This window comes from Neoarius graeffei, chromosome 27 (assembly GCF_027579695.1).
Source record: "Neoarius graeffei isolate fNeoGra1 chromosome 27, fNeoGra1.pri, whole genome shotgun sequence".
Lineage (NCBI taxonomy): Eukaryota > Metazoa > Chordata > Actinopteri > Siluriformes > Ariidae > Neoarius > Neoarius graeffei.
Genome location: NC_083595.1, coordinates 8096830 through 8113874, shown reverse-complemented (window position 1 = coordinate 8113874; position 17045 = coordinate 8096830). Strand labels below are relative to the sequence as shown.

The 17045-nt window shown below is 41.7% G+C and overlaps 1 protein-coding gene across 1 annotated transcript in view; it reads left to right on the top strand.

Annotated features, from left to right (window-relative positions):
- rbm20 (RNA binding motif protein 20) overlaps positions 1-17045 on the top strand; it is a 143202-nt gene that overhangs the window by 100973 nt on the left and 25184 nt on the right. Inside the window, exons 7-10 of the mRNA XM_060911416.1 lie at positions 2522-2653; positions 11859-11938; positions 13395-13869; positions 16448-16546. Coding sequence (XP_060767399.1) covers positions 2522-2653; positions 11859-11938; positions 13395-13869; positions 16448-16546 — 786 coding nt within the window. The remainder of the gene's footprint in view (positions 1-2521; positions 2654-11858; positions 11939-13394; positions 13870-16447; positions 16547-17045) is intronic.

Here is a 17045-nt window from a genome sequence, read left to right as displayed (position 1 = left end):
CGCGATTAATGTCGCGACTGTCATAGTTAACTCGCGATTAATCGCAATTTAATCGCACATTTTTGTCACACGAAAAACCATTGTAATTCTCTTACCAGCATAAAAAAGTGAATGGGCTTGCTTTGTACCAATGTTTTTCTTATTGCAAAGCATAACACGTCTTGACACAGCCACTGCAAACTGAAACCTAAGCCGAGCACCGTGGCTCTTCGTCCCGAGGCTAACAAGAGAACCATGAGTGAAGTGATCTACTGCTTGAGTTAGTCTCTAATCAGAGAGACAGGTTACACAGTGACGGTAGGCTTGACATGCTTGATTATAATATAAAGTACACTATTATATTAACTTTAAGTTGTTCGTTGATAAATATTGCATTGAATCTGATCTTTACTGTTTCAGCTCACTTAACACATTTTGTACTTTTACACTTTCTGCCTGTTGATGCGTCGCGCTGTCCAATCAGAGGCGGCCAAATTTGCATATTACAGGAAGGATTTCTGGGATAGCATTGAGTTTACAGTTCAGAGGGATCTGGCTTCTTTAGACGCTGTCTTCTTAAAACTGAATAAATATTTAAAAAGAGCCAAATGAGCCAGTCTTTTGAACGGCTCTTTTCAAAGAACGGATCACAAAGATGCGGATCCCATCAAAGAGCCATAAATCCCATCTCTACTAGCACGCCCTGCCCGCGCTGGTTCTTTGAGGGAGGAGGACAGAGGACTCTGGCTGTGCGGGGTGTGGCTAGCTGCTATCGGTTTTCTAAGCAAAGTCTCTGTTCCAAGTTCCTGGCAGTTTCAAAAGCTTATGAAAAACCTACATCATGTCACAGAGCGTTAATCTCGCGATAAAAAAATTATCGCCGTTAAAATTGAGTCAAGTTAACGCGTTAATAACGCGACATTTTTGACAGCACTAATTCTCAATGTTTCTATCGTCAGAAATTTCTATCGTCAGGATAGCTGACAGAAAATCTTACCTTGATTTATTTGATGAAATCTAGCTGTCAGAACTCCAAGTCTTGCCCGGAAGTAAATGTCTGCTGTCACAAAACTCTCGCGCAGTAGAATTTCCTCTTTGCGTCAGTCAACATGTGCGTGGCGAGGGCTTGAATTTTGCTATCGTCAGGTGCATTCGACTGACAGACTGACGATAGCATTTTTTAAAAAATAACTGTGGGCTTCTCTCGTGAACGAGATAGTTTTTTCGCTGTTGATCTATTTCAACTCTATCTGTTGGCACCCAAAAATGATAAAGCCTGCTTCCACACGATAACTACCAAAGATCCATAATGGCCGAGTCTATCGTCAGGTCATCTGACAGAAATTCACTGACGATAGCAACAGGGATAATGAAAGGGATTTTTAAAATGGGAGTTATGTCTGTCAGATATGTCAAAGAAATAGAACTTTATTCTTTAAAAATCTTTTATTGATATACTCAGTGTATTTTTAAATGACGTGCTGTTTTAGAAGACCAAATACCATATTTTCAATCTTGAAAATATTACCTCACTGAAAAAAGGACGAGAAAAATTTCTTATTTCGTGGGCAAGTGGTTAATGGATCCAGTTACGGTAGAATCTGCCGGGGTACACCCTGGACACGCCAGGTCATCACAGGGCTGACACATAGACACAGACAACCATTCACACTCACATTCACACCTACGGTCAATTTAGAGTCACCAGTTAACCTAACCTGCATGTCTTTGGACTGTGGGGGAAACCGGAGCACCCGGAGGAAACCCACGCGGACACGGGGAGAACATGCAAACTCCGCACAGAAAGGCCCTCGCCGGCCACGGGGCTCGAACCCGGACCTTCTTGCTGTGACGCAACAGTGCTAACCACTACACCACCGTGCCGCTAGCTATATGATGGAGATGGATGGAATAATTCTAGAAACAGTAAAAAAAAAAAAATCATTAGCTGTATATTCTGTCGATGTTAGCTATATGATAGTTAGCTGTATTTGTAATCAGTTTGGATGTTAAAACTGAGATCAGTTTCACAGCAAATATAACGTTATATTTTATCTCTCCAATTTTGTTTTATTTTTAAAAATTTATTCTGTCATAATATCATTAATTGCATAAATTATTATTGTTTGTTTGTTTGTTTTTATTTAAATTCAGCCTGTTGTCTCAGTGTTGTACATGATTATAGTCTTATCCACCGGTTTGTTGTTGGTTGTCTCCCCCGGGTTCGAGTGTCCCGGACTGGCTCAGGTTGAAACAGACAGGAACGCCATGTGACATGCTTTCTGTTGCAGATGATGTCTCACTCAGCGTCTCCTTTTTTATTCCATCAAATTCTTTACTCGACTTTTTAATCACCGATCTCCTCTACCGTCAACCGGATCAGATTCAGCTCCTCCATTTCACGAGCGTGTGAGATGCAGTGTGCCAGTCCAGCCTTGTAACTGTCCTCAAGATTTACATTGCTGGGAAAACCGACACGCCCCAGAGATCTGTTGCGTTAATCCTTTGACATATTTTGTGTGTTGCTAATTTTCCTTTGCAGGCTTTCCTGGAGATGGCGTACGTGGAGGCGGCCCAGGCCATGGTGCAGTACTACCAGCTCCATCCGGCCACCATCAACGACCAGAAGCTCCTCATCCGCATGTCCAAGAGATACAAGGAGCTGCAGCTCAAGGTGAGGAGCTCGCCTGCTCACGCCCCGTTACACAGCTTTCATTTATTTTTTGTTTTATCTTTAAAAAAAATAAAAATTCCCTCCCACACAACCCTTTTTGGCCACAGCATGTCTGAATTCTATGCTTATTTATTTATTACAATAAATAAAATGAATTTCACACCATTTAAATTTAGTATATAAATTCGACCGCAGTCACCTGTTCTCTCTTAGGAAATGTCCATGTTAATTTTATACCTAGTAATTATTGTATCGCGCGTGAACCGAATTAAATTAAAGGTCCCATGGCATGAAATTTTCACTTTCTGAGGTTTTTTAACGTTAAAATGAGTTCCTCTGACCTTCTTAAGTCACCCCAGTGGCTAGAAATTTCATAATGTGTAAACCAAACTATGCCCAACGTTTGACAATGGCGCGTCAAAACGGCGCGTTGATAAACTCTTCCCTTTACTACGTCAGCAAGGCAGATGATCCCCACGCCCCCCCTCTGGATTCCCACCCACTGTATGGATTGCCCGCCCAGCTCAAAAGTTGCCACCAAACATGGAAATTGCGCTGTACATGGATGTGACAACACAGAAAGGAGTCTGTTTTTACTGCCGACGGGAGAGCCCCTGAAGACGCAGTGGCTTAATTTTATTTACTTCAATAATACGCCGTCGAGTCTGCCTAAGACGGTGTATGTTTGTCGGAAGCATTTTCCTGATGAATGTTTCCACAACTTGGGACAGTACAGGGCAGGTTTTGCACATCAACTGTCACTGAAGCCTGGGTCCGTACCAAGCATCCCTGCCGCATCAGCCTCAAACACCGAACAAGTAACTGTATAACTGTTAAGTCGTTTTGCCGTGTTTTAAAATCGGTGCGTTAGCCTTGCAATGGCTACATTAGCTGTGCAGCTAACCGCTTCCTGCAGTTAGCCAGGTACTCTGCGCTACAAAACCAAAAAGCATGCAGCATGCTCTGTTATAATAGCCAATCAAAACAGTTTTTACAAAGACGCCCACATTCTTTTTTTTAAGTCACTCGTTCATTTTATTTGTTTGTTTCTTCAGTAAAAACCCAAACATTTGTTGAATTTATTTTATTTCCTCGCGTCGCACCTTAATGACGTCAGCGCGCGGTATTTTTCCCTTCACGGTTTGTTCCTTCTCTCTCGCCATAGTAAGACACCCACATCCGCTTGTTCTGACCCACTGGAGGTAGCGTCACAGTGCTGTTAGCCAATCAGAGGTAACACGTTTACATGTCATGAATATTAATGATAAGACCCGCCCCCACCGTCTACCCTTCCCCGCCTCCTGCTTCTCATTAGCAAAACGACGCACTGGGAAAAGCGCTGAAATGGGGCTTTCTCCCAGGAGGCTATATCTACGTGCCGAGGGTTCATTTCGAGAAAGGCTGCGGATATAACATCCGGAAACCTCCACGAGCCCGTTTAAAGCATCAACAAACCACCATGCCATGGGACCTTTAATGCAAATAATTATTTTAAACAAACCACACTGTTAGAGTTTGCCTAAAATCTTGATATAATACTTCAAGCTATGTTGACATTAAGCAATACTGTTTTTATTAAATAAATAATAAATCAATAACTGGCACTACTTTAATTCCTAGATGTTTTTATATATAGTATTGTATGCCTCGTTATTTAATCATGATTGTTCAAATTGAAATTAAAACTGAAAACAACGATTTGTAAATAATCTTGGACCTGTATTGTACTCAAAGAAACACAACAGCACATTATTTGTTTTCCCTCGTGAATTTTAATCAGGGCTTTGAACCAGAATTTTTTTCCTATTGGTTCGTTCCGAACAGAAACGGAATTTTAACGTTTCCGGTTTTGGGTTCCACCATTAAATAGACGTTCCCGAACCGGTTAGAACAAAAAAATTTCGTTCCCGGAACGGTTAATTACGTTCCCTGTCAGCTGTTTAACAAATGGCTATAAAATTATGTCTCGGTCTCATCCAGCTTAAGCCAAATGTAGGCTAATTCTATTACAACCTTCATTAAATAAGACAAGAAATAATTCAAAACAATTATTTTTAAAATGTTGGCGATTTGGATTCTCAGTATGTCTTCCCATCTACACAAACAGAAAAAGTGCCAAAAATGAAAGATAATTCGTTTAGTGTGTTACCAAACACTAGTCAGGCCCTATGCATTGATAGGCTAACAGAGGTTAACGTCATTTAAATGTTCACGAGCCTCTCATTAACGTGGACAAATATATTGATATCGTGTTTGAAATTGACGTTTTTGAATAACGATAGACTGCAATATTTACCTCTTATTTAAGATGTGGAGACGTGATAGTAGTCCACCCTCCCGCTCTCTCCATTCAGTCAGCGAACGTCACACAGGAAGTGAATCCCAGCGGGTCATAGAAACTTGCGCAGGAGAAGAATAACTTTTTTTTATTTGTAGGCTACGGAAACTTTGAGGAACGAAATAAAAACCAGTATTAACCGGTTACCATTATTTTTAATAAGCGTTTCTGTTCCGGAACATAAAAAATAATAAAGTTTCTGGTTTCGTTTCTGTTCCATATGAAATAGAAAAAGTTCCTGGTTTTCGTTTTCGTTCCTTGAACCGGTTCAAAGCCCTGATTTTAATGAATTGATATTTGAGTTCTTGCAACACATTTAAGTCAAATCAGTTTTGGTATGGCGCTTTTAACAACGGACATTGTCACAAAGCAGTTTTATAGAAAAGACTTCAAACAGCTGAGCTAATTTTATTCTTAATAAATGTACAGTGAGGGTAAAAAGTATTTGATCCCTTGCTGATTTTGTTGGTTTGCCCACTAATAAAGACATGATCATTCTATACTTTTAACGGTAGATGTATTCTAACATGGAGAGACAGAATATCAAAACGAAAATCCAGAAAATAACTTGAAAGAATATATTTTAATTGATTTGTATTTCATTGAGGGAAATAAGGATTTGATCCCTCTAGCCAAAAGCACTTAATACTTGGTGGCAAAGCCTTTGTTTGCAAGCACAGCGGACAAACGTTTGTTGTAGTTAACCACAAGGTTAGCACACACATCAGGGGGAATTTTGGCCCACACTTCTTTGCAGATCCTCTCTAAATCATTAAGGTTGGTGGGCTGTCGCTTGGCAACTCGGACCTTCAGCTCCCTCCATAGATTTTCGATTGGATTGAGGTCCGGAGACTGGCTGGGCCACTCCATGACCTTAATGTGGTTCTTCTTGAGCCACTCCTTTGTTGCCTTTGCTGTATGCTTCGGGTCGTTGTCATGTTGGAAGACCCAACCACGGCCCATTTTCAACTTCCTGGCAGAGGGGAGGAGGTTGTCCCTCAGGACTGCACGGTACATGGCTCCATCCATCTTCCCACTGTTGCGGTGAAGTAGCCCTGTGCCCTTGGCAGAGAAACACCCCCAAAACATAATGCTTCCACTTCCATGCTTGACGGTGGGCACAGTGTTCCTGGGGTCATAGGCAGCATTTTTCTTCCTCCACACATGACGAGTAGAGTTTAGGCCAAATAGTTCAATTTTGGTCTCGTCTGACCACAGAACCTTCTCCCAATCACTTTGTACATCTTTGAGATGATCATTGGCATACTTTAGGCGGGCCTCCACATGTGCCTTCTTAAGCAGGGGTACCTTTCGGGCACTGCAGGATTTTAATCCATTGCGGCGCAAAGCGTTGCCAATTGTTTTCCTGGTGACTGTGGTCCCAGCTGCCTTGAGGTCATTCACTAACTCCCGCTGTGTGGTTGCAGGCCAATTTCTCACAGTTTTCATGATCATTGCCACCCCACGAGGTGAAATCATCTGTGGAGCACCAGACCGAGGTCTATTGATGGTCATGTTATACTTCTTAAATTTTCTCACAATTGCACCAATGATTGTTACTTTAATACCCAGCATCTTGCTAATGCTTTTGCAGCCCATTCCGGATTTGTGCAGGTCAACAATCCTGTCTCTGAGGTCCTGAGAGAGTTCTTTGGTCTTACCCATGTTGGAGAGTTTGGAATCTGTCTGATTGTCTGATTCTGTGAACAGGTGTCTTTCATACAGGTGATTAGTTAGAACAGGCGTCTTCAATTCAGGTAACAAGTTGATTGGGAGTGTCTGACTGGTCTGTGAAAGCCAGAACTCCTAATGCATACTAGGGGATCAAATACTTATTTCCCTCAATGATCATGTCTTTATTAGTGGGCAAACCAACAAAATCAGCAAGGGATCAAATACTTTTTACTCTCACTGTATTTATCCCTTTAAAATGTATTTAAAGCAAAATTCTCGTCTTCTTCCGCTTTATCCGGGACTGGGTCGCAGAGGCAGCAGTCTAAGCAGGGAAGCCCAAACTTCCCTTTCCCCAGACACCTCGGCCAGCTCCTCGGGAAGAACACCGAGGCGTTCCCAGGCCAGCCGAGAGACATAGTCCCTCCAGCGTGTCCTGGGTCTTCCCCGGGGCCTCCTCCCAGGGGGACATGCCTGGAACACCTCCCGAGGGAGGCGTCCAGGAGGCATCCGAAAAAGATGCCCGAGCCACCTCAGCTGATTCCTCTCGATGTGGAGCAGCAGCGGCTCTACTCCGAGCTCCTCCCGAGTGACTGTGCTTCTCACCCTATCTCTAAGGGAGCGCCCAGCCACCCTGCGAAGGAAACTCATTTCGGCTGCTTGTATCCGCGATCTTGTCCTTTCGGTCATTACCCAAAGCTCATGACCATAAAGCAAAATTGGTATGGTAAAACATGTACCACTTTGTAACGTTGCCATTCCTTCTCACAACACTTAAAAGATGTTTCGAGCCTGACCATGCGGTTCTCTCAGCTATAGATGAATGACGGTTCTTGATGCAGTGCCGTCCGAGGGATCAGAGATCACAGGTGTTCAGATTAGGCTTGGGCCCTTGTCCTTTCCGCACTGGAATTCCTCCAGATTCCTTGAATCGTTTAAAGATATCATGCACCGTAGAGGGTGAAATATCCAAACCCTTCCTGTCTTTCCCTGAGGAACGTTGTTTTTAAACATTTCAATGAACATTTTCAGCATTTCCTCACACATTTGTTGACAAACTGGAGAGCCACAGCCCGTCTTTGCTTTCAAATCACATCGTTATTTGATTGTTGCACCTCGTTACTTGCCCAGAATTGCCCCGTCCCGACGTTTTTGGAATGTGTTACAGGTCTGCAACACAGGAACGGATGAACATTAACAACTGAAATGAAGTTGACCAACAAAACAAAATATCTTCGGCTTATTCTGTCTGTAATGACTTGTCAAGTCAAAGACTTGCAGATGATGTCTCACTCAGCGTCTCCTTTTTTATTCCATCAAATTCTTTGCCCGACTTTTTAATCACCGATCTCCTCTACCGTCAACCGGATCAGATTCAGCTCCTCCATTTCACGAGCGTGTGAGACGCAGCGTGCCAGTCCAGGACAAGTCAAAGTCAATTTAGAAATCACTGCTTTTTATTTATTTGCATATTCCAGACTGTCCCAAATTTTCTGATTCAGGGTTATATTTATTTATATTATAAAACACTACTTTTTTTTTTTTTTTTAATGTGAAAGATACCTTGTAAATAAAGTTGATTTTAATAATCTTATAAATAATTTTTTGATCAAATGTACTGTAAGATGTGACGTTTCGGGAAAAAAAAAGGTTTTTGAGCTTATTTTAAATTGTTTTATGGCTATTTTATTTCACTATTTTAATCTACTGTTTTAAACTAAGCACCCAGCTGCTGGGGTTGTACAAGCCAGTGCATACATATTTACTGCTGGTCCTTATCCCAGATAGATTGGGGAGGATTGCATCAGGAAGGGCATCCGGTGTAAAAGCCTATGCCAAATCAAATATGCGGATCATGATGATCCACTGTTGCGACCCGTAACAGGAGCAGCCGAAAGAAGACGACAGTCCTCTTGTTTTAAACTATTGCTGCACCATGGATATACAGTTTTTATATATATATATATATATATATATATATATATATATATATAAAGTGCTCAGCGTAAATGAGTACACCCCCTTTGAAAAGTAACATTTTAAACAAAATCTCAATGAACACAACCAATTTCCAAAATGTTGATGAGACAAAGTTTAATATAACATCTGTTTAACTTCTAACGTGAAAGTAAGGTTAATAATATAAACTTGGATTACACATTTTTCAGTTTTACTCAAATTAGGGTGGTGCAAAAATGAGTACACCCCACAACAAAAACTACTACATCTAGTACTTTGTATGGCCTCCATGATTTTTAATGACAGCACCAAGTCTTCTAGGCATGGAATGAACAAGTTGGTGACATTTTGCAACATCAATCTTTTTCCATTTTTCAACAACGACCTCTTTTAGTGACTGGATGCTGGATGGAGAGTGATGCTCAACTTGTCTCTTCAGAATTCCCCAAAGAAAATAATTTCTTTACACCACAAAGGTGAAGGCTACAAGAAGATCAGCAAAGCTTTACTTATCAGTCAGAGTACTGTAGCAAAAGTGGTACACAAATTTAAGAAAGATGGAACTGCAACCATCTCACAGAGACGTCCAGGTCGTCCACGGAAGTTAACACCTCGACAGGAGCATCTTCTGATGAGAAGGGTTGAAGAAAATTGGCATGCAAGTTCACTGCAGTTATCTAAAGAAGTAGAAAGCCAAACTGGGGTGACTATTTCCCGTGACACAATACGGCGTACACTGCAGAGGAACGGCATGCATGGATGCCGTCCACGAAAGAAGCCTCTCCTAAAGCCCAGGCATAAAAAAGCCCGCCTAGAGTTTGCCAGGGCCCGTGCTGACAAAGATGAAGACTACTGGGGCTCTATACTCTGGAGTGATGAGACCAAGATAAATGTTTTTGGAACTGATGGCGTCGCAAAGGTGAGGAATACAAAGAAAAATGCCTGGTGCCTACAGTGAAACATGGTGGTGGCAGTGTCCTTATGTGGGGCTGCATGAGTGCTGCTGGTGTCGGGGAGCTGCATTTCATTGATGGCATCATGAATTCACAGATGTATTGCTCCATACTGAAAGAGAAGATGCTACCATCACTCCATGCCCTTGGTCATCATGCACTTTTCCAACATGACAATGATCCTAAACACACATCTAAGGCCACTGTTGGATTTCTGAAGAAGAACAGGGTGAAAGTGATTCAGTGGCCAAGTATGTCTCCTGATCTGAACCCAATCGAACACCTATAGGGAATTCTGAAGAGACGAGTTGAGCATCGCTCTCCATCCAGCATCCAGTCACTAAAAGAGGTCGTTGTTGAAGAATGGAAAAAGATTGATGTTGCAAAATGTTGCCAACTTGTTCATTCCATGCCTAGAAGACTTGGTGCTGTCATTAAAAATCATGGAGGCCATACAAAATACTAGATGTAGTAGTTTTTGTTGTGGGGTGTACTCATTTTTGCACCACCCTAATTTGAGTAAAACTGAAAAATGTGTAATCTAAATTATATTATTAACCTTAATTTTTCCCGTTATGTTAAACAGATGTTATATTAAACTTTGTCTTTTCAACATTTTGGAAATTGTTTGTGTTCATTGAGATATTGTTTAAAATGTTACTTTTCAAAGGGGGTGCACTCATTTACACTGAGCACTCTACTAGTGCATCTCAAAAAATTAGAATATTGTGAAAAAGTTCAATATTTTCCATCAGTTATTTAAGAAAGTGAAAATGTTATATATTATAGACTCATTACACATAAACTAAAATGTTTCAAGTATTTTTCTATTTTAATTTTAATCAGTATGGCATACAGTACAAAAACATAAAAAAACCCCATCTCAAAATATTAGAATATTTCATTTCGAGTTTGAGTAAAACAGTATGAACACAGTGTATCTCTCGGTCTAGTTCAGTACACACAACCACAATCATGGGGAAGACTGCTGACTTGACTGTTGTCCAGAAGATGATCACTGATGCCCTCCACAAGGAGGGTAAGCCACAAAAGGTCATTGCTGAAAAGGGTGGCTGGAAAAGGTGCACAAGCAACAGGGATGGCCGCAGTCTTGAGAGGATTGTCAAGAAAAGTTGATTCAAGAACTTGGGAGAGCTTCACAAGGAGTGGACTGAGGCTGGTGTCAGTGTATCAAGACCCATCACGAACAGACATCTTCAAGAAAGGGGATACAACTTTCGCATTCCTAATATCAAGCTACTCCTGAGCCAGAGACAATGTCAGAAGTGTCTTATCTGGGCTAAGGAGAGAAAGAAATGGACTGTTGCTCAGTGGTCCAAAGTCCTCTTTTCAGATGAAAGTACATTTTGCATTTAATTTGGAAATCACGGTTCTAGAGTCTGGAGGAAGAGTGGAGAGGCACAGAATCCAAGGTGTTTGAAGCCCAGTGTGAAGTTTCCACAGTCTGTGATAATTTGGGGTGCCATATCATCTGCTGGTGTTGGTCCACTGTATTTTATCAAGTCCAAAGTCAACACAGCCATCTACCAGGAGATTTTAGAGCACTTCATGCTTCCATCTGCTGACGAGCTTTTTGGAGATGCTGATTTCCTTTTCCAGCAGGACTTGGCACCTACCCACAGTGCCAAAACTACTACCAAATGGTTTGCTGACCATGATATTACTGTGTTTGATTGGCCAGCCAACTTGCCTGACCTGAACCCCATAGAGAATCTATGGGGTATTGTCAAGAGGAAGATGAGAAACACCCGACCCAAAAATACAGATATGCTGAAGGCCACTATCAAAGCAACCTGGGCTTCAATAACACCTCAGCAGTGCCACAGACTGATCACCTCCATGCCACACCGCATTGATACAGTAATTCATGGTAAAGGAGCCCCAACCAAGTATTGAGTGTATAAATGAATATACTTTTCAGAAGTTGGACATTTCTGTATTGTAAATCCTTTTTTTGATTGACCTTGGGGAATATTCTAATAATTTGAGATACTGGATTTCTGATTTTCATGAGCTATAAGCCATAATCATCAAAATTAAAACAAAAAAGGCTTTAAATATTTCACTTTACATGTAATGAATATAGAATATATGAAAGTTTACCTTTTTGAATTAAATTATGAAAAAAATGAACTTTTTCATGGTATTCTAATTTTTTGAGATGCACTAGTATATATTAAAGGTATTTTACACACAGTTGAATTTTGAAATGCCATCAATGCAAACACAAACTGTGTGTGTGTGTCGTCTTGCGTGAACACAGAAACCTGGTAAAGACGTGGAATCCATCATCCAAGACATCAACTCTCAGAGGGAGAGAGAGGAACTGCACGAGATGGACCGGTAAGAGAGAAATGAACACCGAGATGTGTGATTACTTTCATTAAATATCTTTAAATCAAATATTTTTAATAATCTAACCATAAGCACTCATATAAATACTCTTGATTTTTTTTTCTTTTTTTTACCAAAATATCCCATAATCTTTTTCTCATGAACATGCCCCTAAAATACCCTTAAAGTTGTATTTGAATGTTTTTATATAAATTATTACGATCATTGAAGATTGTATTTCTAAAATGTAGGGTTTAAAAGTCAAATGCCAATTTTACCAGTTGATTATCAAGTATTTATTAACTAATTTGCGTAATCTAAAGCCCCGTCCACACGAGTACGTTTTTGTCGAATCCGCATAAATGCTTTATCGTTTCGGCCTCGCGTCCAGACGGATCTGGCTTTTTCGAGGTGTGAAACCGGTATTTTTTGAAAACGGGTCCCAGAGTGGGAAAATCCTAAAACGCCGGATAGCCCGGAGTCGTCTGGACGGCGAAGCGGATTTTTTCAGAAACGATGACGTATAAGCCCCGCCTCTCTAACCTTTAACCTCAGTCGCCGCCGCTGGACGCGTTATAACACCAACGGCGGACTACAGGCTTGTGCTCGTACTGCAGAAACAACTCGGTCTGTTACGGCTGCTACAACAAAACCTTCTGCTTTTATATTACTGTGAGGAGCAACAAAACTTCTCGTGTTATGAGCTTGTTTTGTAAACAGCGCGTGACCTTTATACGCATGCTCCATGGCTTCTCTTCCGGTTTTAGTGTATTGGTGTGGCGGCGTCACAGCGCCACATGCAGGCCTGGCATATGTACTACAGCGTTTTGGGTCGTTTCCAGTGAATTGAGACGACGCCGTGTTTACGGAGATTTTTTTCAAAACGACAGCGTATTGCGTGAGGCTGCGTACTCGTGTGAACGGGGCCTAAAATTTCGTATACTTGCATTAAAAACTTAAACGAAAGGTTAACGCGTGCTTCTGCCGAGACACGCAAACTTGCTCTTTTTTTTTTACTGCTGCTCATGCTCCATCACAGGGCAGTGTAGTACACTTTTTCGGAGGGAAAACGCTTTCTGCCCTCTTCCACATACACCAGCTCACAGAAACCTGTGATTGATGGGGGAGAGTGAGTATGCCCCTCCCACTCAGAGAGCACTTGGGCTCTCAGCCATCGTCAGGATTCATACCTGTGACGTTCAGACAAAATGGCATGTTCACTCAGGAAGACCCTCGACAACTTCCCCCTTTTTTCTTTTTTAATTTTAAAAACTTGCTGCAATGTTACCGGCAAGTTCCATGAACACACATCCAAATCTTCATGAACTTGCTTTAGATGACGTTGGTATTTACATTCAAATACAAAATGTATTTCGTCCGCCAAACTTCTCTTATCAGCTTGGATGAAACCTTTTCATATGTCTCAATCTTTGAAGATGTTTTACCTCGTATTTGTTTTTCACAGGTATCCTCCAGAGCGGACACGCTCACGCAGCCCCCTCACTCGCTCCCTGACTCCGCCCTCACACAGTCCCAGCTTCACCTCCTGCAGCTCCACTCACAGCCCCCAGGCGGCGCCCTGGATAAACGGCATTGGCCCACAGCGAGGGTCATGGGAGTGGATGCCACGTGACAGGGACGAGTGGCGGAACGATGAGGACGACAGACCCAACGAGCGCAGAAAGCCCTACCTCACACCGGCAGACGAGCGCAGCAGGGACCGCTATTTCTCCTCCCACCATCCTGCCGACGATTTCTATAAGAAGGACAAGCTGTTGCGCCTGTCCCAGCACCAGAGACATGAGGCGAAGTTCAAGAGGAGAGATGGAGGCGGGGATCATCACAGGAGCAGACATTCAGAATCCGAGCCAACAGAGGACGGACGAGGCAGGAGGACGAGCAGGAGGCACGAGAGGGAGGAGAGAGAGGCTAACAATCACGTATGTGACGGTACACAATGTACCTGAATTGTTTGTAACGATAAATCTGAGAGTTTTCATATTTTTATCTCCCGCTGGCCGAAAGGCTCAAAGGGGGATTATGTCGTGGCGATGTCCGTCCGTCCGTCTGTCCGTCCCAGGAAAGGGTACTCACCTTCTGAAATCAGCTCCTCTCACAGTTTTTGAAGGAATTTCACCAAACTTGACGAGGCATTGTTGTATATCGGTAGTACACACATTATTTTGTTCAATTCGGAATTTCATGAGAGCGTGTTTTCCTTCTGAAATCAACTCCTTTCACAACTTTTGGAGGAATTTCACCAAACTTGGCAAAAGATTTTTTTTATACGACATTTATACACATATTGAAATTTCGTTTAATTTGGGCAAATTTTACCAGAGTTATGCCCTTGATTATTAACAAACTTCTATTTTGGCAATTTCATCAAGGTGTGCTTGCTTTCTGAAATCAACTTCCCAAACAATTTTTGGAGGCATTTCATGTAATTTGGCAAAAAATTTTTTTTTTTTATTATCACCCGCTGGCTGAAAGGCCCAAAGTGAACCCTCTAGAATTTTCTATATTTCTGCATAAATATGACCGAAAACATCATCAGATTTTCACACAAGTCCTAAAAGTAGATAAAGAGAACCCAGTTAAACAAATGAGACAAAAATATTATACTTGGTCATTTATTTATTGAGGAAAATGATCCAGTATTACATATCTGTGAGTGGCAAAAGTATGTGAACCTCTAGGATTAGCAGTTAATTTGAAGGTGAAATTCGAGTCAGGTGTTTTCAATCAATGGGACGACAATCGGGTGTGAGTGGGCACCCTGTTTTATTTAAAGAACAGGGATCTATCAAAGTCTGATCTTCACAACACATGTTTGTGGAAGTGCATCATGGCACGAACAAAGGAGATTTCTGAGGACCTCAGAAAAAGCGTTGTTGATGCTCATGAGGCTGGAAAAGGTTACAAAACCATCTCTAAAGAGTTTGGACTCCACTAATCCACAGTCAGACAGATTGTGTACAAATGGAGGAAATTCAAGACTATTGTTACCCTCCCCAGGAGTGGTCAGCCAACAAAGAACACTCCAAGAGCAAGGCATGTAATAGTCGGCGAGGTCACAAAGGACCCCAGGGTAACTTCTAAGCAACTGAAGGCCTCTCTCACATTGGCTAATGTTAATGTTCATGAGTCCACCATCAGGAGAACACTGAACAACAATGGAGTGTATGGCAGGGTTGCAAGGAGAAAGCCACTGCTCTCCAAAAAGAACATTGCTGCTTGTCTGCAGTTTGCTAAAGATCACGTGGACAAGCCAGAAGGCTATTGGAAAAATGTTTTGTGGATGGATGAGACCAAAATAGAATTTTTTGGTTTAAATGAGAAGTGTTCTGTTTGGAGAAAGGAAAACACTGCATTCCAGCATAAGAACCTTATCCCATCTGTGAAACATGGTGGTGGTAGTATCATGGTTTGGGCCTGTTTTGCTGCATCTGGGCCAGGACGGCTTGCCATCACTGATGGAACAATGAATTCTGAATTATACCAGCGAATTCTAAAGGAAAATGTCAGGACATCTGTCCATGAACTGAATCTCAAGAGAAGGTGGGTCATGCAGCAAGACAACGACCCTAAGCACACAAGTTGTTCTACCAAAGAATGGTTAAAGAAGAATAAAGTTAATGTTTTGGAATGGCCAAGTCAAAGTCCTGACCTTAATCCAGTCGAAATGTTGTGGAAGGACCTGAAGTGAGCAGTTCATGTGAGGAAACCCACCAACATCCCAGAGTTGAAGCTGTTCTGTACGGAGGAACGGGCTAAAATTCCTCCAAGCCGGTGTGCAGGACTGATCAACAGTTACCGCAAACATTTAGTTGCAGTTATTGCTGCACACCAGATACTGAAAGCAAAGGTTCACATACTTTTGCCACTCACAGATATGTAATATTGGATCATTTTCCTCAATAAATAAATGACCATGTATAATATTTTTGTCTCATTTGTTTAACTGGGTTCTCTTTATCTACTTTTAGGGCTTGTGTGAAAATCTGATCTTGTTTTAGGTCATATTTATTATGCAGAAAAATATAGAAGATTCTAAAGGGTTCACAAACTTTCAAGCACCACTGTATGTCGTGGTGATGTCTGTCTGTCTGTCTGTCCGTCCCAGGAAGGGTGCTCACCTTCTGAAATCAACTCCTCTCACAATTTTTGGAGGAATTTCACGAAACTTGGCAGGATTCCTTGTTATATGTTGGTAATATGCATATTGCAATTTTATTCAATTCGGTCGCATTTTACAAGTTATGGCCGAGTTGCCAGCGGGGGATATTGTGCTCTCAGAGCGCTCTTGTTTACAGATAAAGGGGACTGTGAAAGGTTTGAGAACCTCCATTTTCGACACAGATCTACACTGTGATTTCACTAAACCGTGTCCGTGTTCCTTTAGTATCAAATTTGCTTGTCCATGGTTGAAGATCCCAGGCCAGTGGACGGTCAGATGAATCTGATGTAAGCCACTGAGAATGTACTGAGTGTGTAGTTTGTGTGTGTGATCCACAGAAAGAATTCACAGAGCACCGAGCCAAAGACAGATCATCGTCTCCGAACAGCAGCAAACCCACAGAGCCCAGCGAGGGCGAGCATGACCGAGAGAGCGAGGTAACCTTACCACAGGCACAACATGGCAGCTGGATTACACCAAATTGGTAACAAGAACCCATAATAAGAGTTTAGGAATATCAAATTCATACATCAGTGCAAGATTTTGAGTACTGTTCTCTCTCTCTTACTCATTTTCCTGCTCTTAACCCATAAACTCGAGATGAAGATGATTAAGAAGTATTTTATTCCTTTTATACCACAGTAAATTGTTAACTTTTTTGCCATTTTTTTCAGAACATGGCATCATTTCTATCCATTTATAGCACGTGCGATTGCTCTAAGACAACGAGGGAGGCTCAGCCTCCTCTAAAAATGACGAACATCGTGTAGGATGAATTGCGCTAGGCTTATGTTATAGCCGACCTTATAACATTGCTATTTCAGATCCAGAATCATAGAAATATATGTGCTCAACCCAATTACAGTGCGAAATCATTCCGTTATAACTTTCCCCAGTTCGCCTAATGTGTGCGTGAGTTTTTCCCCCTCGTGACAG